Raw genomic sequence first — 22,700 nt, 5'->3', positions numbered from 1 at the left:
TTAAACAGCCACCCAACCTCAAACAGACCATCGTTCGCAGCAAATTACCTAGCTTTCAAGAGAACAGCGCCCACGACACCACACAACCCTGCCACGGTAACCTCTGCAAGACATGCCAGATCATCGACACAGATACCACCATCACACGAGAGGACACCACCCACCAGGTGCATGGTTCATACTCCTGTGACTCGGCCAACGTTGTCTACCTCATACGTTGCAGGAAAGGATGCCCCAGAGCATGGTACATTGGCGAGACCATGCAGACGCTGCGACAACAGATGAACGGACACCGCGCAACAATCGCCAAACAGGAGGGTTCCCTCCCAGTCGGGGAACACTTCAGCAGTCATGGACATTCATCCACCGACCTTCGGGTAAGCGTACTCCAAGGCGGCCTTCGAGACACACGACAACGCAAAATCGTCGAGCAGAAATTGATAGCCAAGTTCCGCACCCATGAGGACGGCCTCAACCGGGATCTTGGGTTCATGTCACGCTACACGTTACCCCACCAGCGAACAAATGTTATCTGTTTTTAATATAACGGGTCAGTTGCTGTCTTTTCTATGTTTCTACCTCTCTATCTCTGTTTTTTTTTGTTTGTTGTTTTTTTTTGGTGATTTGTATATTCTGTGAGACCTGGCAGGTAACACCTGTCTGTCTGCACACTGATTGCCTTGGCAACGGGCAGTTGAAAAAACTGTCTGTACTCACCAAGCATTGTTCTGTGAATTATAAATGCGATTTCATCTCGAGGATTTCATTTTCACATCGTTCACCTGACGAAGGAGGTAGCCTCCGAAAGCTTGTGAATTTAAAATAAAATTGCTGGACTATAACTTGGTGTTGTAAAATTGTTTACAATAGTCATTGTAAAAGCACTGCACCAGATACAGTCATTGCAAAGGCTCTGCACCAGATACAGTCATTTTAAAGGCTCTGCACCAGATACAGTCATTGTAAAGGCTCTGCACCAGATACAGTCATTGTGAAGGCACTGCACCAGATACAGACATTGTAAAGGCTCTGCACCAGATACAGTCATTGTAAAAGCACTGCACCAGATACAGTCATTGTAAAGGCTCTGCACCAGATACAGTCATTGTAAAAGCACTGCACCAGATACAGTCATTGTAAAGGCTCTGCACCAGATACAGTCATTGTAAAGGCTCTGCGCCAGATACAGATATTGTAAAGGCTCTGCACCAGATACAGTCATTGTAAAAGCACTGCACCAGATACAGTCATTGTAAAGGCTCTGCACCAGATACAGTCATTGTAAAAGCACTGCACCAGATACAGTCATTGTAAAGGCACTGCACCAGATACAGTCAATGTAAAGGCTCTGTACCAGATACAGTCATTGTAAAGGCACTGCACCAGATACAGACATTGTAAAGGCACTGCACTAGATACAGTCATTGTAAAGGCACTGCACCAGATACAGTCATTGTAAAGGCTCTGCACCAGATACAGTCATTGTAAAGGCTCTGTACCAGATACAGTCATTGTAAAGGCTCTGCACCAGATACAGTCATTGTAAAGGCTCTGCACCAGATACAGTCATTGTAAAGGCACTGCACCAGATACAGTCATTGTAAAGGCACTGTACCAGATACAGTCATTGTAAAGGCACTGTACCAGATACAGTCATTGTAAAGGCTCTGCACCAGATACAGTCATTGTATTGGGTGTCCCTCCAATCAATTACGTAACTTCACTACAGCAGACAACAACAATAACAACTTGCATTTTTATAATGCCTTTAAAGTAGTAAAAACGTCCCAAGTCACTTCACAGGAGCATGATCAGACAAAATTCAAATCAGAAGACAATTTAATTGCTTTGCAAACTGACTTTTCAGAGATAAAAATCACACTCCTACAAGAATAAATTCTGTATGGAAATATTGGTCTAACTATTAAAGAGTAGCATAATCAAATACAAAATAAGAATAAAATACAATGCTTAAAATATCTGGTTTATCAGGAACATAACGTGTTTCTTGCTATGACTTTGTTGCCTCTTTTCTGGATTTGAGCCAAGTATCAGCTGGAATATGGGGAGAAGAGTCCAAAGAAGACTTAGCAGGATCCAGAGCAATCTCCCATTTAAAGGGTCATAACACACCTTTACAGGAGTACTGTACATAGGAACAGGTTACTGACACTAACTCTGTTCTAGGAAGGAAACCCATTTGTTATATACACACCTGGTAGCAGCTTCTCATGGTGTGGCATTTCCAGACTTCAAACTGATAAACAAAGCTTCACCTCACTTCAATTTAAGTCAAGGTGCATGAACGCTATGTCTTTCTGGCTTCAAATGTTCACGACTGTAACTAGCTCCATGTCAAAATGAACTGGAGGTGCCGGACCGAGTGTTTTGTTCCAAGTCCCAATCGGACTAGCAAGTGGTGTCGTTAGTATTTTGTCTCCATTAGGTTAAAGATGTCTTTATATCTGGCACTTGCATAGTCTGGGCCGTGGAAAAGCAACATGTCTGAGCCAGCTCCTTGCACATAGCTTGCTAAAACCCGCTCCCTCAACCCCACAGCAAACTCATAGACCCACATTTTTTGTAGGTCCACACTTACACCCACATTAGGATGAAGGAGCCAGTTTCAGAAATGTAAACAGGAGGAATCAATGCCCAGATGGCGTCTCCAATGGCCCAAACTACAGACATGCCAAATACAAAAGGTCTGAACACCTGCTATACTTGTGCTTTGTCCCCTTTCCCAGTCAGACTTCTTAAGAGATTGTCCCTAAAGCCACAGCCCATCCCCTCTTCTCTCTCTATTATACCAGAGGATCAAGTTGGTTCCCTCCCTCTCTCTGCATTAGGAGCCTCAGCTCACTTCCTCCCATTCTGTCGGCTCCTTCAGACACCCGTCCTACTCCCCACCCCTGCAGTCTTCCCACACACACACACACAGCACTACAAATCATAGATTCATAGAAAGGTTACAGCACGGAACGAGGCCATTTGGCCCATCGAGTCCGCGCCAAAATGCTGCAAGAAATAAGAAAACAATGTGTGGAGCAGATAATCAGGAAAAGAGGTAAAAAGGGGAGGAGAAAAGTGAAAAGTGATGAGAGATGAGAGGAATGAGAGAAATGAAGAGGGGGAGGAGAGTGAGCGAGTGTGAGAAATGAGAATGAGAGAATGAGAATTATATAAAATATCATCAATCCCGGAGACAGACATGAACACAAAGATGAAAAGGAATAAAAGTGCGATGCAGAGTACTAACAATATAGAGAGAAAGAGAGAGACGGAGAAAGTCCAAAAGGGCACACGGACAGTAACCAGCAGAGGAGAGGAGACCAACCAAGGCAGAGTGACAATCAACAAAGCCAATTAATTGTCAAACTACGTAGCAAAAGAGTAGAGGAAGTTGTGGTGAAACTGCACAGTGCTCTGGTCAGATCGCTCCTTCGGTACGGTGTCTAGCTCTGGTTGCCGAGAAACGAGAGAAACGTTCAAGCACTAGAGGCAGTGCCGAGACGAGCCATGAGATTAATCCCCAGTGCCGGGGGTGGGGGTTATGAGGCAAAACTGGAGACAGTTGAGCTTTTCAACCTGGAAGGGAGGCATCTGAGAGGTGATCTTATAGAGGTGTATAAGTTGGTAAAAGTCATGGTAAAGGTTAATCTAGAATAATACTTTAAAATGTGGGAGTAGGACAAGGAGACACAGGTTCAAACTAGTAAAAGGTAACTTTAGAACTGATACCAGGATGTTCTTCTGCACCCACAGAGTGATCAACACATCGGTATGATCTTCCGGATAGTGTGGTGGACGCGAAAACCCTGGAATCATTTAGGAAACAACTAAATGCAGCAACGGTGTGGGGAGTGGGGTGAGTGTAGGTTTGTTCTTGATGGATGTAATTCGATCAGCAGAATGGATTTCCTCATCTGTAAGTATCTTGTGATCTTGAGACAGAGACAAGGAGCCAGTTACGAGTATCGAGTGCAAAAAAGAGTGATAAACAAAAGGCAATATGAAGAGGGAGGGAGTAAAAAATGAAAGGAAAGGGAACCCCAAGGTGCAGGCATGAGTCCACAGAGAAGTGACAGAGCAGCCCATCCCATTTGATGGCTGCTGAAATGGAGATTACCAGCTTAGTGGTCTCTTCATGGCACCGTCCCCCAGCATTACTGCAAGGAGGCGAAACCAAATATCAGTCCACAACTGACGGTTACTGTCAATGGACGTCCCAGCTCCATGATATTTGAAGGTGTCCTTGCAGCAGACAGCACAGCTCTGCATTTGCCTCTCTGATAACCCAGGTTCTGAGAAGATACTTCCTCCATGGTCAGTACCAAGTAGGTGTTCATTGGCCTGCAGAAATGGTTGATGGCATCTTGGCGGGTGTAGAAAATCAGGGTACACTGGGTTTTTTTACCCTGGCATGCTTCTTTCCTACAGTGGCAGTGAGAGCAAGCCATACATCTGAGGAAGCATCCAAAATTGCTGTTAATCAGACATTCACATACCTTATTGGTGGTATCGGGTCTGCTGTCCCAGCGTCCTGCGGGAAGGGAAGCCTCTGCAATGCACTAATCATTTACCTAAGTGAGGTATATTCACCTCTGTCTACAGAGGGAGGTGTGCTCTGCGCACGGAGCACCTTTTGTGCATCTTGATCTGATGTTCTCCGTTAAACCCTCCTCCTCTTCCGAACACATCAGATAGAAGGATTCCCAATGGGAAAACCATTGGTGCCAGCAATCACGCTGGGGGCAAAAAACACATAATTTGGGACGACTGACACAAAGGCTCACGAGAGCCCAATGGGGAGGGGGGGGTGAATTTAAAAAGTTAAGAAATGGCTAAATGCTTCATATAATTTTCTCCTTTCCTGGATACTTACCAATACCTAGCAATCTTGGCTGCCCATTTCACTTGGGCTTTATTTACGTCGGACATCCTGTGTGCCACTGTGGCAGAAAATGGCATCCAGGGCCAGCACCTGCGCCATCCCCCAATACATAGTTAAATGAAGCTCCCAGCTGTTAGCATCGCTGATCACGCTCACCAGAAAATGTGTCGGAGCCCAAAAAGGTCAGTTTTCAATAGGTTACGACTTCGGTCCCATTTCCTGCTCCCAGCTGCCCAATTATTCCCCAAAATTGAACAGTAAGTGTGTGGAAATGTGGGCTCTGTGATCATCAAACATAGCCATATTTCCCTACATTACAGCAGTGACTACACTTCAAAAGTACTTCATTGGCTGTAAAGCGCTTTGGGACGCCCCGGAGTCTTGAAAGGCACTATAGAATTGCAAGTTCTTCCTTTCTTTATATAGAACGCACATACTTGTGTGTAATGCATGCTTGGACTCGCGTTCCTAATGATGACCCATGAGAGTAGAAGGACTGTGTCAAGCCATTATTAATTAAACTCTGGCAGGTTCTGTTTGTAGGAAAGGAGCATCAGGCCACTCACTACTTGAAAGTAACAGACTATATTAAACTCTGACTGGACTGCAGCCCAGACTGGACTCACACATTCATGTAATACTGGAAACCTGGAGGCTTTTCAGCATCGCAGTCTGACATCAGCTGCAGCAATATAATTACAATGCTGCTATGACAACGATGATGCTCGAGATATTATGGGCAGCACCGGGAGCCGTGGCAATGGTCCAAGTGATTTTAACTATATCTAGCCACATTACACCATTGGGCACTGCGATCATGTCAATGCAACATAGGATCTGATGGAACACCTCTCTCCTTTTCCTCACCTAATTTACAGTCAAGTTTGGCCTGATTTTTATACATTTGTTCTTTCCAAGTCATCGTGATAACACAAACTTATAAATATGGAGGAGGTTGTTGCTGTTTCACCCGGTAGAAGTACAGATATATGTGGGCTTCTTCTTATAATACCTTTTTAAAAAATTTAGATTGGTAGTCCAGCTCATTATTTCACTTTTTAAACCAGAATGATTTTTTTATAGGACACCTCATTAAATTAGACTAAATATCATTTCTCCACACATTTTTTTAGATCCAGAATTATTTAATCCTGCCTTCAGCCATTCAAAAAAAAATCTAAGACTATTTCTTTTCCTGTTGCATCTCCTTCTTGGTCCACAGTGGTATATGGGCACATCACCTTTTGTCATTAATGTCACTGCTTTTGTGTATCTGGCCACATTAGGTGCTCACATCATAGAATACACTGCTCACAAGTCCCATCAAGGGCATGTATGCACCAAGTCCCCCGTTCATCCATCACCCCTCTGCTCGCTGACCTACACTGGTTCCTGGTCTGGCATCATCCTTATTCTCAAATCCCTCCATGGCCTCGTCCCTTCCTATCTCTGTAACCTCCTCCAGCCCAACAATCCTCCGAGATCTCTGCGCTCCTCCAATTCTGGCCTCTTGCGCGTCCCCGATTTTCATCACTCCACCATTGTCGGCCGTGCCTTCAGCTGCCCAGGCCCTAAGCTCTTGAATTCCCTCCGTAAACCTCTCTACCTCACTCTCCTCCTTTAAGATGCTCCTTAAAACCTACCTTTTTGACCAAGATTTTGATCACCTGAGCTAATATCGCCCTATGTGGCTTGGTGTCAAATTTTGTTTGATAATGCTCCTGTGAAGCACCTTGGGGTGTTTTACTACGTTAAAGGCACTATATAAATGCAAGTTATTGTTGATGTTGTATGGGATTGTAAATCATATGTTTCAATAGATCATTTGAGCTCTACAGTAACGGTCATTTCGGCCTGTTACATTACCAGTGTTCTTCACAAGCTTTTTAGCAAATTGTACTGCTGACTATTACACTGGCATTTTCAAGATTACTTTTACATATTCTCTCATGTGATATATAATGCATTACATGACATAATGCTCTTGCCATTATAAAACATGATTACTTCATACCTTACACCATCTATAGCCAAGACACCAGGTGAACATGAGACGCCTAGACCTCTCCCATTGCTAACTTAATTTGCCTGCTGATTTTTTTTCCTTTCCTCCGTGGAATTGGAGCTTAGATTGGGAACCTGCTGTGTGGGACATGGACACAAACCCATCTCCCACCATTCATGACTGGAGTGCAGCACACTGGAGTGCTCAACCATGCAGCCTCTCCGCCGTCCCCCTCAAACCAGGCTCTGAGTTGCACTCCTTCCCGTTAAAGTACAAACTAATGACTGTTCTCTAAGCCCCTTTTCCCATGAAATGGCATGTCAAAGACTGGAAATTTATCAAATGACGAATTGTTGGCACAAATCTCCACCTCCCATTACTCCAAGGCAATGTGCCAGAGTAGAAGTGTCCTCAGGCACCACATAGCCTGCATGGACTGGACAATCAGCCTCTTGGAAATCATTTAGGTGAGAAGACCAGGATAAGACAGGGGTAAGACCATTTAGTCCACGGCCATGGCTGCATAGCGGAGTGAAAACTTCACTATTTCCAGATTTGCACTCTCAGTACTGTAGTGGAACTAGGTACAAGGATCCTTATGGGTGAAGACCTCAATAATCAACTGATTTGTGCACTGATTAAGAAAGAAAGAAAGAAAGACTTGCATTTATATAGCACCTTTCACGACCTCATTACTGCCCTAGGCACTTTACAGCCAATGAAGTACTTTAGAAGTGTAGTCACTGCTGTAATGTAAGAAACGCAGCAGCCAATTTACAGCAAGGTCCCACAAACAGAAATGTGACAATGACCAGATAATCTGTTTTAATGATGTTGGTTGAGGAAGAAATATTGGCCAGGACACTGGGGAGAACTCCCCTGTTCTTCTTTGAAATAGTGACATGGGATCTTTTACATCCACCTGAGACAGCAGACTGTTTAACAATTAAACATCTCATCCAAAAGATGGCACCTCCAACAGTGCAGAACTCCCTCAGTACTGCACTGAAGTGTCAGCCTAGATTTTGTGGTTGTCTCAGGAGTGGGACTTAAACCCACAACCTTCTGACACAGAGGTGAGAGTGCTCCCACCGAGCCACTGCTAACATCTCATAAAATTTAAAACAACATGAATTTTTCCCAGTTGCCCTCGTGGTTATGTTTGGGGGGTTGTTCCAGGAGCAGGGTGCACACTTGACTACTTGAACTGTGCCTTCCATAAACCTATAAGACTGCTTTTAAAACAGACCTTTGTGGCAATATTTGTGACTCAACTTTATAAAAACTGCTTATTTCTAGGTCCACAATAAACGTCCACCTCCACCCATGCCTCACCCTCACTGCCGTGGAAACCGTTACCCATGATTTGTCACCTCTAGACTCAATTTCTCCAAGGTTCTTCTTGTGGGCTTCTCAACTTCCACCCTTAATAAGCTTCACATTATTCAAAACTCAGCTGCCTGTACCCCTGTCCTGCACTGAATCCCACTCACCCATCACCCCAATCCTTTCTGACATACATTGGTTCCGTTTCCCCAAAATCAACTTCAGATCCCTCAACGGCCTTTCCCCCAGCCTTACATCTCTTCACCCTTTGGTTCTTTGACGCTGGCCCTCTCACATAATGGCTTGGCGTCTGCACCCTTATTCCTACTATTTACGTTCTTTTCTACCTTCTACGCAAAGTGTCTTGGGATGTCTTCTGCAATAAAAGCACTGTTTGAATGCAAACTGTTGTTCTTTATTCCTCTTGCAATCCGGAGTTTATGGAAAATCATTGCCGCCAATGCTGAATGGGAAAAGTGCCTATTTTAAAAGCAGCAAAGAATTACTGAGGAAAATGTAGAAAATGCTGCTTTTGTACAAATAAGAAAGCACAGACTAAGGACAAGCTGTTTGACCCACCACACCCAGACTTCCCAGACTGTATACAATCTCATGACTTCTAATTTCCTAAGGGAAAGTTTTGCAATAAATTACTCTTTGATCTCCAAAACCATCAAGTAAAACTCCAGAATATTCATCAGTCCTCACATCTCTGCAATTCAACCCTGGCCTCTTCACTGCAACGGAAAACATTCACTCCATCTCTCTATTCCAATAGTGCAAGAACAATGCTTGCCCTATGGAAGGTTTGATCACATCAGTCTAATCGAGAGTCCCTCTTCTCTTACAGCGTGGTCACTGTACTTCTCGGTAGGTGGGCATTAATAAGTAACCCTGTCGATATCAAATTCCCTTGGGGATGGAAAAAGATGTCACTTAAAGGGCTCAACCCGATTACTGACAACAGACCTATATTTAGATTTGTTTAAACTGCCCTCCAGGCAACAGTAACTGAAGATTCTGTTTGTACTGCTTTCTTCATTCGGGCTTCAAACAAACAGAGATCCTAGAACTTTGCAGCATTTTAACAAAGTGTAAAAAAACTATTACTAATAATGAACTGACTGAAATAACACTCGGGGATAAGTTCAACATAACCAGAAGCCGCTGCTGCTCAGAGACTGTCTGTGGGACCAATGCCAAGTGCTGCTGCGATAGCTCATTTATAACCGCACGTGGGAGTTGAATCGATGAGGGGATTTAAATGATTGGAAATCCCATTTGGCACTATTAAATTGCTGAGACAAAGAAAACGGCATGAAATCAAACCCGCCTTTCTGGTTGGGCTTTGAAAAGTTGCCACCCAAAGATGCTGCACTGACTTGGCTTTTCTGCCATTCTAAAACGTAGCAGAGTGAAAATGAAGTTGAGGTGATTATAAAACAGGGTCCCTCCTGGCTCAGCTGTGTTTAAACTGCCTCAAATCCTCTTGCTTTTCCTCCTTTCTGCAGTTAAAGTAGATTCCTCACATCCAACCTGTACGCACTTCAAAGAAAGCAGCCTTGTTTAAAATTATTTCCACTGAAAAGTTTTTAAAAAATTCTGCATGTACATACTGCAAGAGTGGGTATCCTGTGTATTTTTATTTTAAGTTGCAATATCTTAAAACTGATCTGTTTTTAGCGAGTATGTATACTGGAGCCAGGAGGCAGGTGGGTTATGTTGAAAATATTTTGATTGGGAACGGAGTTCAGTGTGGGTGGAATCAGTCAAGGGGAGTGGCGTCCATGTTTTGTTTGCCCATCGTGGCCAATCGTCCACCTCCTGGTGAAGCCTGCAGGAAGGAGAAACTTTGACTGGTCAGAGCTGCTTGGAAAAGAAGGTTCTCCGCAGGACTGGAGCTCAGTCAGGAACTGGGCGTGATCCCAGCTTCTTGAACGCGACCTTCAAGTGAATGGACTCAAGATCACCAATCACGAAAGTGATCTTCAGAAATGCTTCCTAGCTCAGCTTGCACTTGTGATACAACTTCTTCCCCAATCACTACTGACGTGCTTTTATTTTCCAGTGCGTTTATGCCATAGATGTGAATCAGTGGGTAAATTTCTTTCAATGCCACAGGAGGGCAGCATTCACATCAACACCACTGTCCTGTGCAGTCATAATGGGGAGTGGGGAGGGAGGGTCATTCTGTAACATCCCAACTTACCAACTGAATCGAAACATGCTGAAATCACACCAACACCATATAAAAACATTACGTAATCTTTTCAGAACTTCAGGGGCGATCACTGTAGTTGCTCCTTACATTAACCCATCTGCTCTTGGGCACAATATTCTGCAGAAAAGGTTGACATTGTCTAAGGACTATGTGGCTAATGAAAGAGTACCCTCCATTATTCACTTTTCAGTGCCGCCCCTTAAGTAGATTCAAAGGTGGCCTCGGAATTTACAGTATTAAACACACTTCAAATAATCCCATTTCTTTTCAGGGTCCCTATTGAATCCAGGCACTCATGAGTATCACTGCCTATTACATCCACGCAGGAGTCCTGCTTACGCGCCAGCGTGTCGCAGGAGATAAATGGACTCGAGCTCTTCTTCTATTGCTTGCACTTCCATGCTGCGAATGACAATATATTTAACTCAGTTTTCTGTCCCCCTGCTGCTCCTTCTGCTACAATCCTTAATGACCAATTCACCGCTCGGTTTGTCTGCAGAGTGTTGGGCCAACAGCACCGTGTAATCAGCTGATGCCCATTACCATATTGGCAACCTGCCCATCTGTTATACAACAGATCTGTTCCGCGTCCCGGAGGGCGCAGAGCCTCTCGTGTGCAAGGGCGGGAAAGGAGGAATTCGCCATTTGAGTGTTCCACCTTTCTGATGCATTGCGTTCGTCCAGGCGAGAGGCATCACGGCCGGAGAAGGGAACATTTGACATTATTTTTGCAGTCAGTATCATGTTCTCGTACATCAGGTATAATTTGCCCAAACAGATAAGTCTTAATCCCTACTTCAGAACGGTACTTTTACTGCACTGGGATAATCGCTCCAACTCCTACACTGGCCACCCGAGAGTGCGAATGGCAATTTAGTGCCATTCACTGACAAATCAGGGAATATCTTGCACTCAAATAAGAGGTGGGCTGGGACTGTCCAAACTCATTTTATTTAGGTCTCTTAAACCTGGCAGAGAGAAGAGACTTACAACCCATCAATGTGTGGGCGTGAAGCTAGCAGGTCAGAAATTGTGAGACTGCAGCAGAGTCTCACAGTTTCTGCCCATCATGCTGACCCAGTTTACTATCTAGTTTCCCTTTTTATAGGACTTTAAACAATGACAAGGATTTTAACAAACTAACAACAACAGTACAATCTGTTGGAGGTTCATTCTTTCAAATCCTGCCAAATGTCCCATTTTTCCGCTCTCAAATTGATAGGGTCAGCTCCCCGCTCTTACCATTAATTCAGCCAATATTGAGTCATTAAGGTTGGAACAGTGTGGCCAGAGCAGGGGTAATGAAGGGAGACAGATACTCAGGATCAAACAGATTTCATCCTCTTTCAATCTGATACAAATGAATTGAACCTAGAGACAGAATCAAACTGCTGAAGCTCTTCAGGGAGTTCAGTGATGAACACTTGGCTCATCACTTCGATTCTAGTCAAGAAGCATAAATGACACCATTTTAGGGAGGGGGGAATCCAGCTCGTGATTGAACCAAACTGGTTCTGACCTGCCTTGTGAAGATATCTGAATTTGGATCATGACAAGATGCCTGATCTAGTGTTACATTCGTTCCTGGAAGATAAGATTCAGTGTATGAATCACTGAAAAAACATCAAGACATCAATTACAACCCAGTCTGAGTCTTTTAAGAGGTACATTTTGCTGCATCAGATGAAATTCAAAGAGTGGTCAGTAGTTAGTCATAATCAGTGGCTAGTGGTGAGATATCCTTTGAATCCATTTTAGCTGCATTTCTGTGGTACATGTTTCTTGTTTTTCTTGTGTTAATTATAGCTTTGGCTTTTGAATTTTGCTTCATAGAGCGAAAACTACTGAAATTTGTTTTGGTCAGGGTAACATGACAGACAAAGGTACAGATGTAGATCATGCAAACTACTGGTGTTCAATGATCTGGGCCATGCATCGTATGCTGTGCACTGACTGGATGTTTGCTGCAATGGAATGCAGAGAGGAGGATGATCATCAAATCTAGCAGGTGGTTTAAAATAAACCATGTGAAGACCCACCATCACCTCCTCTGGGAACTAGTCACATAGGACATGGGAACATTAGGAACAGGAGTTGGCCATTCAGCCCCTCGAGCCTGCTCCGTCATTCAATTAGATCAGTACTTCAACTCTACTTACAGGCCTTTGATTCATATCCCTTGATACCTGTACCTAACAAAAATCTATCGATCTTAGTCTTGAAAATTTCAATTGACCCCCAGATCCACAGCCTTTAGGGGGCGAGAATTCCAGATTTCCACTACCCTTTGGTGAAGGGCATGAAATACGGCCTTGCCAGTGTCGCCCACATTCTGTCAGAAAAAAACAATTTCAAAAACCGTGATAGTAGTTTTGTGAAAAATGGTGTACAACAGGGCCAGAGACTAGAAGCTTCAGTCAGAAAATGGTCGCAACTTTAACATACTCAACTTTTTCATTCCTCACCGGCAGCTAAGAGTTCAAAGGTGAAAATAATCACCAGCAGCAACAGGTAACCAAGATGCCAGTCTCCAGGATTTGTAAGCATGCCGAGGAAAAGCTGTTCACAGCACAGCCCTTATAAACAGCTTACCGAAAACAAAATTAAAAGAAATCACTCCATAAAGCACAATTGAGTTCCCTCATGTGAATTCCTGCTCTAGCCAGGAAATAATGAAACTAATTAACTAAAAATAGTACACTGCAGCAACAGATGTCCAGGTGCAATAAAATGGTAATGGAAGTGAATAAAATCTGTCAATCAACGGACAAACTGAGAAGCCGTAATGTTGACTGAATACAAACTTTATTCTTAAATAATGTGTCAGAGAGTTTAAGGTACAATGGGAAACAAAATTCTACATCAACATTGACTTTATGTTGTTAGCTACGTAAGGGATAAAACTGAGACTTGATAATAAGAATCCATAGAGACAAGACTGCGCCAGGAATTTGTTTAAATTAGGATATATGTATAGTAAATCAGATACCTGGTGAATTCATGATACAAGGGGTGTACAGGTGGATGGGGAGAGGGAGAAGTCAAGGATATAGCTTACCCTGCTTTCCATCATATATACCAGCGTGATGGTGACTGACAAACTATTCCCCTCCGCCATAGGCTCGGGCTCTTTTCTCCAAAAAAGAGAAGACTGAGGGGTGACCTGATAGAGGTCTTTAAAATTATGAAGGGGTTTGATAGGGTAGATGTAGAGAAGATGTTTCCACTTGTGGGGAAGTCCAAAAGTAGGGGCCATAAATGTAAGATAGTCACCAATAAATGCAACAAAGAATTCAGGAGAAACTTCTTTACCCAGAGAGTGGTTGGAATGTGGAACTCGCTATCACATGGAGTAGCTGAGGCAAATAGTATAGACGCATTTAAGAGGAAAAACAACAGCACTTGCATTTATATAACACCTTTAACGTAGTAAAACAACCCAAGGCGTTTCAAAGGAGTGTAATCAGTCAAAAATTGGTATAAGGAGATATTAGGACAGGTCAAAGAGGTAGGTTTTAAGGAGCCACTTAAAGGAGGAGAGAGAGGTAGAGAGGCGGAGAGGTTAGGGAGGGAATTCCAGAGCTTAGGGCCTAAGCAGCTGAAGGCACGGCCGCCAATGGTGGAGTGAAGAAAGTAGTGGATGCTCAAGAGGCCGGAATTGGAGGAGCGCGGAGATCTCGGAGAGTTGTAGGGCTGGAGGAGGTTACAGAGATAGGGAGGGGCGAGGCCACGGAGGGATTTGAAAACAAGGATGAGAATTTTAAAGTTGAGGTGATGCCGGACCGGGAGCCAATGTAGGTCAGCGAGCACAGGGTTGATGGGTGAACGGGACTTGGTGCGAGTTAGGATACGGGAAGCAGAGTTTTGAATGAGCTCAAGTTTATGGAGAGTGGAAGATGGGAGCTAGATAAGTACATGAGGGAGAAAGGAATAGGAGAATATGCAGATAGGGTTAGATGAAATGGGGGGGGAGGTGGCTTGTGTGGAGCATAAACACCAGCACAGACCAGTTGGGCCGAATGGCCTGTTTCTGTGCTGTAAATTATATGTAATTTTTATCACTCTTCTCCTTTTATGCTGGGGCACAGGCACTTGACCTCAACGGAGGTGAGGAGTTGGGAAGCTGAGGCAATAGTTCAGCGCTTGCCTTGCCTCCCCTGACCAAGGGTAGACACCACCCACTCCCATGGTCAAACCCTGTTGACATGTTTTATTTCACATCTTACAGAAGACAATAGCACACCCCATGTACAGCACATTTACTGCCCACTAGGGGGAATAACATACCCAAATATAGCACATGAATTGCATGACCTGTATATAGCACAGTTACTGCCCGCAGTATCGGCCGGGGGTGGGGGGGCGGGGGGGAAGGGTGGTGTAGGGAGAGGGGATAGCACATCCTGCGCATATTTTTAATTCATTCTTGGGATATGGGCATCACTGGCAAGACCAGCATTTATTTCCCATCCCTAGCTGCCCCTGAAAAGTGATGGGCCTTGTTCTTGAGCAGTTTGATACAACTGAATGGCTTGCTGGGCCACTTCAGAGAGCTGTTAAGAGTCAACCAGACTGGTGTGGGACTGGAGTCACATGTAGGCCAGACCAGGTAAGGATAGTAGGTTTCCTTCCTTGAAGGGCATCAATGAACCAGTTGGGTTTTTAACCACAAATTGACAGCTTCATGGTCACTTCCACTGATACCAGATTTTTTTTATTTCCAGGTTTATAAACAACTGAATTCTAATTCTCAAACTGCCATGGTGAGATTTGAACTCATGTTCTCTGGATTACTAGTCCAGTAACATTAGCGCTGCATTACTGTACCATACCCTACACTAACATATAGCACATTTACTGCAAGTGAGGGAGAAACAGTGCATTCGACAGAATGAGCATTTACTGTATACTGGAGGGGAATTGCTCATCCTCCATATAACACATTTACTTTATACTGGAGGGGAATTGCTCATCCTCCATATAACACATTTACTTTATACTGGAGGGGAATTGCTCATCCTCTATATAACACATTTACTGTATACTGGAGGGGAATTGCTCATCTATATAACACATTTACTGTATACTGGAGGGGAATTGCTCATCCTCCATATAACACATTTACTGTATACTGGAGGGGAATTGCTCATCCTCTATATAACACATTTACTGTATACTGGAGGGGAATTGCTCATCCTCTATATAACACATTTACTGTATACTGGAGGGGAATTGCTCATTCTCCATATAACACATTTACTGTATACTGGAGGGGAATTGCTCATCTATATAACACATTTACTGTATACTGGAGGGGAATTGCTCATCTATATAACACATTTACTGTATACTGGAGGGGAATTGCTCATCCTCTATATAACACATTTACTGTATACTGGAGGGGAATTGCTCATCTATATAACACATTTACTGTATACTGGAGGGGAATTGCTCATCCTCTATATAACACATTTACTGTATACTGGAGGGGAATTGCTCATCCTCTATATAACACATTTACTGTATACTGGAGGGGAATTGCTCATCCTCTATATAACACATTTACTGTATACTGGAGGGGAATTGCTCATCCTCTATATAACACATTTACTGTATACTGGAGGGGAATTGCTCATCCTCTATATAACACATTTACTGTATACTGGAGGGGAATTGCTCATTCTCCATATAACACATTTACTGTATACTGGAGGGGAATTGCTCATCCTCTATATAACACATTTACTGTATACTGGAGGGGAATTGCTCATCCTCTATATAACACATTTACTGTATACTGGAGGGGAATTGCTCATCCTCTATATAACACATTTACTGTATACTGGAGGGGAATTGCTCATTCTCCATATAACACATTTACTGTATACTGGAGGGGAATTGCTCATCCTCTATATAACACATTTACTGTATACTGGAGGGGAATTGCTCATTCTCCATATAACACATTTACTGTATACTGGAGGGGAATTGCTCATTCTCTATATAACACATTTACTGTATACTGGAGGGGAATTGCTCATCCTCTATATAACACATTTACTGTATACTGGAGGGGAATTGCTCATTCTCCATATAACACATTTACTGTATACTGGAGGGGAATTGCTCATCCTCTATATAACACATTTACTGTATACTGGAGGGGAATTGCTCATTCTCCATATAACACATTTACTGTATACTGGAGGGGAATTGCTCATCCTCTATATAACACATTTACTGTATACTGGAGGGGAATTGCTCATTCTCTATATAACACATTTACTGTATACTGGAGGGGAATTGCTCATCCTCTATATAACACATTTACTGTATACTGGAGGGGAATTGCTCATTCTCTATATAACACATTTACTGTATACTGGAGGGGAATTGCTCATTCTCTATATAACACATTTACTTTATACTGGAGGGGAATTGCTCATTCTCCATATAACACATTTACTGTATACTGGAGGGGAATTGCTCATCTATATAACATATTTACTGTATACTGGAGGGGAATTGCTCATCCTCTATATAACACATTTACTTTATACTGGAGGGGAATTGCTCATTCTCTATATAATACATTTACTGTATACTGGAGGGGAATTGCTCATTCTCTATATAACACATTTACTGTATACTGGAGGGAAATTGCTCATTCTCTATATAACACATTTACTGTATACTGGAGGGAAATTGCTCATCTATATAACACATTTACTGTATACTGGAGGGGAATTGCTCATTCTCTATATAACACATTTACTGTATACTGGAGGGGAATTGCTCATTCTCTATATAACACATTTACTGTATACTGGAGGGGAATTGCTCATTCTCTATATAACACATTTACTGTATACTGGAGGGGAATTGCTCATCTATATAACACATTTACTGTATACTGGAGGGGAATTGCTCATCTATATAACACATTTACTGTATACTGGAGGGGAATTGCTCATTCTCTATATAACACATTTACTGTATACTGGGGGTGAATCACCGACCCTGTCGACAACACATCAATAACTCATCCTGTATATAGCAGATTTAGTGTGTGTTGAGATAGAATAGTAGATCTGTATTTGGCACACTTACTGCATGCTGGGGGAAGTCGCTGTTCCTGTATCGAAGCGCTATATATATATATATATATATATATAAAGAAAATGACTAAATGCATACATACCAACCTGTATAACTAGCAAAAGCTGACAGCACTAACAAAGCTGACAATTCAAAAAACAGTCCTGAAGATTGTCTTCATATGTCATAAGACCTATGAGTTGAAGTGAAAGTGCTGCAGGATATGGGCTCATCGTAACTTAAACTATAGACATACTTCACATTCTATCACTTTAATAGTAGGAGAAAAACTTAGAAATTACTAAAGTGGATTATGACTGCTAATCTCCTCTCCCCCTCCCCCTGCTCACCTCCTTAAACTTTGATTTTTTTTTTACACTTTATTTTGTGCATTTTCTGGCATCTTGGATTCTTAATTCTGCCTTTGAAAACAGAGTTCATTTCTCCTGGAAAGGTGCCACAGATATTTAAATTATGAAAATAAAAGTAGTTGTCAGTACTTCAATAGCTTTACAGAGTCTGGTTCCTTTCATTGGGAATCTAATCCCAGATACAAAGATATTAGGTGTTTTTCCACTATCATCACCAACTCTAATTCTGAGCCTACAATGCTCTTTTGACCCTGTCAAAACAAGTTTCTTTTTCTTGTACTTGAAATAAAAATCATTACACACTGCAATTGGGAGAAAATAAAATGCACGAAAACATGGTTTGCAGGAACAGCCATGACAACCCCTCGATTTTAAAATTCTCATTCTTGTTTTCAAATCCCTCATGGCCTCGCCCCTCCCTCTCTCTGTAACCTCCTCCAGCCCTACATCCCTCCGAGATCTCAGCGTTCCCTCAATTCTTCAAAAGCAAAACACTGCGGATGCTGGAAATAAAAACAGAAAATGTTGGAAAAACTCAGCAAGTCAGGCAGCATCGCCTCCAATTCTTGCCTCTTGCGCATCCCTGATTTTAATCACTCCACCATTGGCAGCCGGGCCTTCAGCTGTCAAGGCCTTAAGCTCTGGAATTCCCTCCCTAAACCTCTCCACCTCTCTCTCCTCCTTTAAGCCGCTCCTTAAAATCTGCCTCTTTGATCAAGCTTTTGGACATCTGTTCTAATATCTCCTCATGTGGCTCGGTGTCAAATTTTGTTTGCTAACACTCATGTGAAGCGCCTTGGGACATTTTATTATGTTAAAGGCGCTATATAAATGCAAGTTGTTGTTTTGTTGCGCAGGTGGGCCTGACTGACTGCCTCTAGTCTGCAGTTTTCCAAATTATATTCTTATTCATGATTAATGTCACTCCTAACATTTCCCCATGGATGTTGGCCACTAATACTGACGGTGCAGTCTATCTCCCTGGTTAGGTCACAAAAGGGATCTCAAACGCGGGTGCATAAATAAACTGAAAACAGTTGCTGAACAGAACTGGGCACTGCACTCATGTACAAACAGGCCCACGTCCCAGTTGTTCACCACAGTAAAATCCTAAACACGGCAATGTCAGTGTAACTTGTTTTTTAAATTGAGTAAAGCTTATCACCACTCCAATCTCATTCCCTATTTTATTTCCAAAGCCTGACAATTCCACAAGTACAGTATTCAGTCAATCCAATCAAACCAGGGAACATCCTCTTTATCTCGAAGGGACAGCTACAATCAATCTTGAGGAAAATCTCAGCCCCTGGAAAGATTAAAAAGTTTTTAAAGGCTACATTTCAGCAGTTTTGCTCATTGTATAGGAGCTCTCCAAGGACAAAGATTGCACAAAGGCACCTGGAACTGTGACTCTGAGAAACTATCAGCTCTTAAAACTCTTCTGCCTCAAACTCTGCAACCAACAGTGAGAGAAAGTAATGCTTGATTGATTAGTTCTGACAGTCTACAGTCCCACCCTTCAACCAGTCTGATTGGTTCCCACCAGCACAGGCATAATGGGTACCAATCTCCTCCTTCTAGTCTGTAAATTCTATGATCAATTCCAGTCCCTCCTTCCAACTGGTCTGATTAATTGATATGGACAATCTTCAATCCAAGTGGAAAAAAAGCAGATTTTTCTTATGAAATGCTAATAAGTGAACAGAGGGTTGAAATGCTGATGTCAACTTGACATCCTGATGGAACAGATACTCTGGCACAATCCAACCTGCTGCTACAGCAGCTCTGAGTGCACAAACAGCATTTTAATACAGCCGACCAGAGCCAACGATCTAATAGCTGTGGTCATACATTACTCGATAATTATCAGCATAATGACAGATGTTTTCCTGGAAAATATGCTCCATTATTTCTGGCCTCCAGTGAAAACAAAATCTTTTTCAGCACCTTGATCTAAAGTTATAACAGACAATAAAGTACTTAACCAACCTTTCAACGGTGACTGGTATAAAGCCTGGTGCTGATAATGCTGATGGCAAACCCATGTGAAATTAGTCATTTATTTTGGCATCAAGCATGTAAAGAATCAGGTCCATACAGGCCTCCCATGTTTTCTAGAAGACAAAATTCTTCGAGAAACGTGAGAAGATGTTGAGGCAGATCTGGAAATGCAAAGGTTTGTTTATCAGGTTTAAGGTAGAAAGTCACAAATCCAGTGCTTTAGTACTGCTCTGTTATGAAGAATGGTGGATTGCTGGCAGTGAGTCACAAAGCAATCCCATTCAATTGTTCTGATGCTATAAACTGCAAAAGCAAATGCTGAATGGTGTGTGAACATCAGCAGAAGTTAGGAGATTGAATTAAGCTCACTGCCAAATATGTGTGCCAGCTTGGCTCAGTTGGTAACACTCTCATCTCTAGGTCAGAAGGTTATGGGTTCAATCTCATACCAGGAGTTGGAACAGATTATATAGGTTGACGCTCCAGTTCAGTACTGAGGGAATGCTGAATTGCTGGATGAGATGCTACACCAAGGCCTTGTCTGTTAAACAAAATATGTGTAGGCCAAGTAATGGCAGATGAAAACTAATGCGGAAACTGTACAGCTGAGAAACAAGGGAGACATTCAAGTGCTGGAGATAGTGGAGAGAAGAGCCACGAGGTTAATTCCTACTGGTGAGGATCTGAATTATGAGGAAAGACTGGAGAAAGCTAGGCTTTTCAGCCCGGAATGGAGGTGCCTGAGAGGTGATCTTATAGAGGTATATAAGATAGTAAGTGGTATGGAAAAGAATAATGTGGAACACTACTTTAAGTTCAACTGTAGGAGTAGTACAGGTTCAAACTAGTAAAAGGCAACGTTAGGGCCGATATCCGTAAATTCTTCACACAGAATGGACTTCTAGATAGATCTGTGGAGGGAAAATCCTGGAATCATTTAAGAAGCAACAGATGCAGCAATGAAGGATGGCCGTGTTCCTGGGTGGATGTCCTTCCTCATCTGTGGTGATTCAGATGGATTGCTAAAGATCATACAGCACTATTTTTAGAGTAGGGAGTTTTCCTGGTGCCCTGGTTTACAGTCCACCATCAATCAACACGATGGAAAATAGATTAATTGGCTATTCATCTCATTGCACAAAAATGACTGGTGCTTTTGTGTAATTAACAGTCACTATTCTTCAAAGTAATTAATTGTGCTTTGGGATATGAGAAGGTGATTTTTTTTTACAGTATATGAATAATTCCTCTATGCCATTCTCATAGGTAATTCTGAATCTGGACCTGAACTGAGGTTTACCATAGTCTTCCTGCAACCTTAAGTGTGACAGTGGTTCACTCAGTACTTACCATAAAACATACTTCAGATATAAGTAACTTTGTTCTTCCCTTCCCAACACCTCTTACTCACATTTACTTATATTATAAAATATTTTCACTCCACCTTCAGCAGTGAATTTGTAGTATTTGCTTAAGATGCAAGTGCCTTGCTAGCTAATTCTTCTCTCCTTATAATCATTCTCCTTTCTTAGTTATTTACATGATTATATAAGATATTTTTCTCCCTTTTACTTGCCATGCGAGATTTATAGTCCACTGCTGTGGCTCCCATTACCAGCATCTGAACAGGTGGGACTTTCCTAAAGTCTAGACCTAGCTATGACTGACCAAATTCTGTTACACTATCTGAAATTAGCATAAAATTGCCTCAGACATCACACTCTGGTCTTGGCTCAAGCATCAGCAACTCAAAGCCTTGTCCGAAACAGCATACTCATCTCAGATTTTTTTATTCAATGGCATTAACTGTATTAATAACACTGGGAAAAATGAAATTGTTATTTTTGTTGCTTTTCCATACCTCACAGTTGTTATTTGTAATTTTTCTGACTGTTTGTCACCATACATTGTGGGTATTATAGTTCCACAGGTATAGGGTAAATGATGCATCTCTCTCTCCCTCTGTTTCATTTTCCAGGCCACAGTTAGAAACTTCTCAGAGCCAGTTCTAATGTTTAACAACAGTGTTAGCCATGGCTCAGTGGTAGCACTCTCTCCTCTGAGTCATGAAGCTTATGGGTTCAAGCCCCACTCCACACAAAATCTAGGCTGACACTCCAGTGCAGTACTGAGGGAGTGCTACACTGTTGGAGGTGCCGTCTTTCGGATGAGATGTTAAACCGTCTGCCCTCTCAGATGGACGTTATTTCGAAGAAGAGCAGGACAGTTCTCTCCGGTGTCCTGGCCAATATTTATCCCTCAACCAACATCACTAAAACAGATGATCTAGTCACTATCACATTACTGTTTGTGGGACCTTGCTGTGCGCAAATTAGCTGCTGCATTTCCTACATTACAGCAGTGACTACACTTCAAAAAGTACTTCATTGGCTGTAAAGTGCTTTGGGACGTCCTGAGGTCATGAAAGGTGCTTATCTTGCTTTTTTTTTCTAGAATAGTGTAATTTTGTTTGCTTGTCACATTATACTATTTACAGCTACATCCAATTACCTGAGTGAAGAAGCAAAATGGCAGCTGAAAACAGCAGGAAGAAATTATACGCGCAATTTAATTGTTCACTTCCGTGATACTTACTGTGTCATGAATGGTGGTTTAAAAACAGACCACCAATGAGGGATTTGATTATTCACTTTTCCGTTGGTCACTCATGACTTTTGGCTACTTTTGATTCGTTCATTTTTAGTTGGTCAATTGGATATTTGAATGGTAACTTTACACATAAGTGGCTATCTGAACCAATCATAATTATTTCCCTTATGGGCA

The 22,700-nt window shown here is 42.4% G+C and overlaps 2 protein-coding genes across 2 annotated transcripts in view; both read right to left on the bottom strand.

Moving 5' to 3' along the window:
• LOC137324283 (myb/SANT-like DNA-binding domain-containing protein 4) overlaps positions 1-11,190 on the bottom strand; it is a 60,997-nt gene extending 49,807 nt beyond the window's left edge. The window contains exon 1 of the mRNA XM_067988423.1: positions 10,990-11,190. Within this exon, the coding sequence (XP_067844524.1) occupies positions 10,990-11,190 (201 nt within the window). The remainder of the gene's footprint in view (positions 1-10,989) is intronic.
• The window catches only part of slc24a3 (solute carrier family 24 member 3), a 363,621-nt gene that overhangs the window by 245,725 nt on the left and 95,196 nt on the right, over positions 1-22,700 (bottom strand). The window lies entirely within an intron of this gene.

Source organism: Heptranchias perlo, chromosome 8, assembly GCF_035084215.1.
Source record: "Heptranchias perlo isolate sHepPer1 chromosome 8, sHepPer1.hap1, whole genome shotgun sequence".
Taxonomy (NCBI): Eukaryota; Metazoa; Chordata; class Chondrichthyes; order Hexanchiformes; family Hexanchidae; genus Heptranchias; species Heptranchias perlo.
Note: the sequence above shows the minus strand (reverse complement) of the source record. Positions and strands in the feature narration are given on the sequence as shown.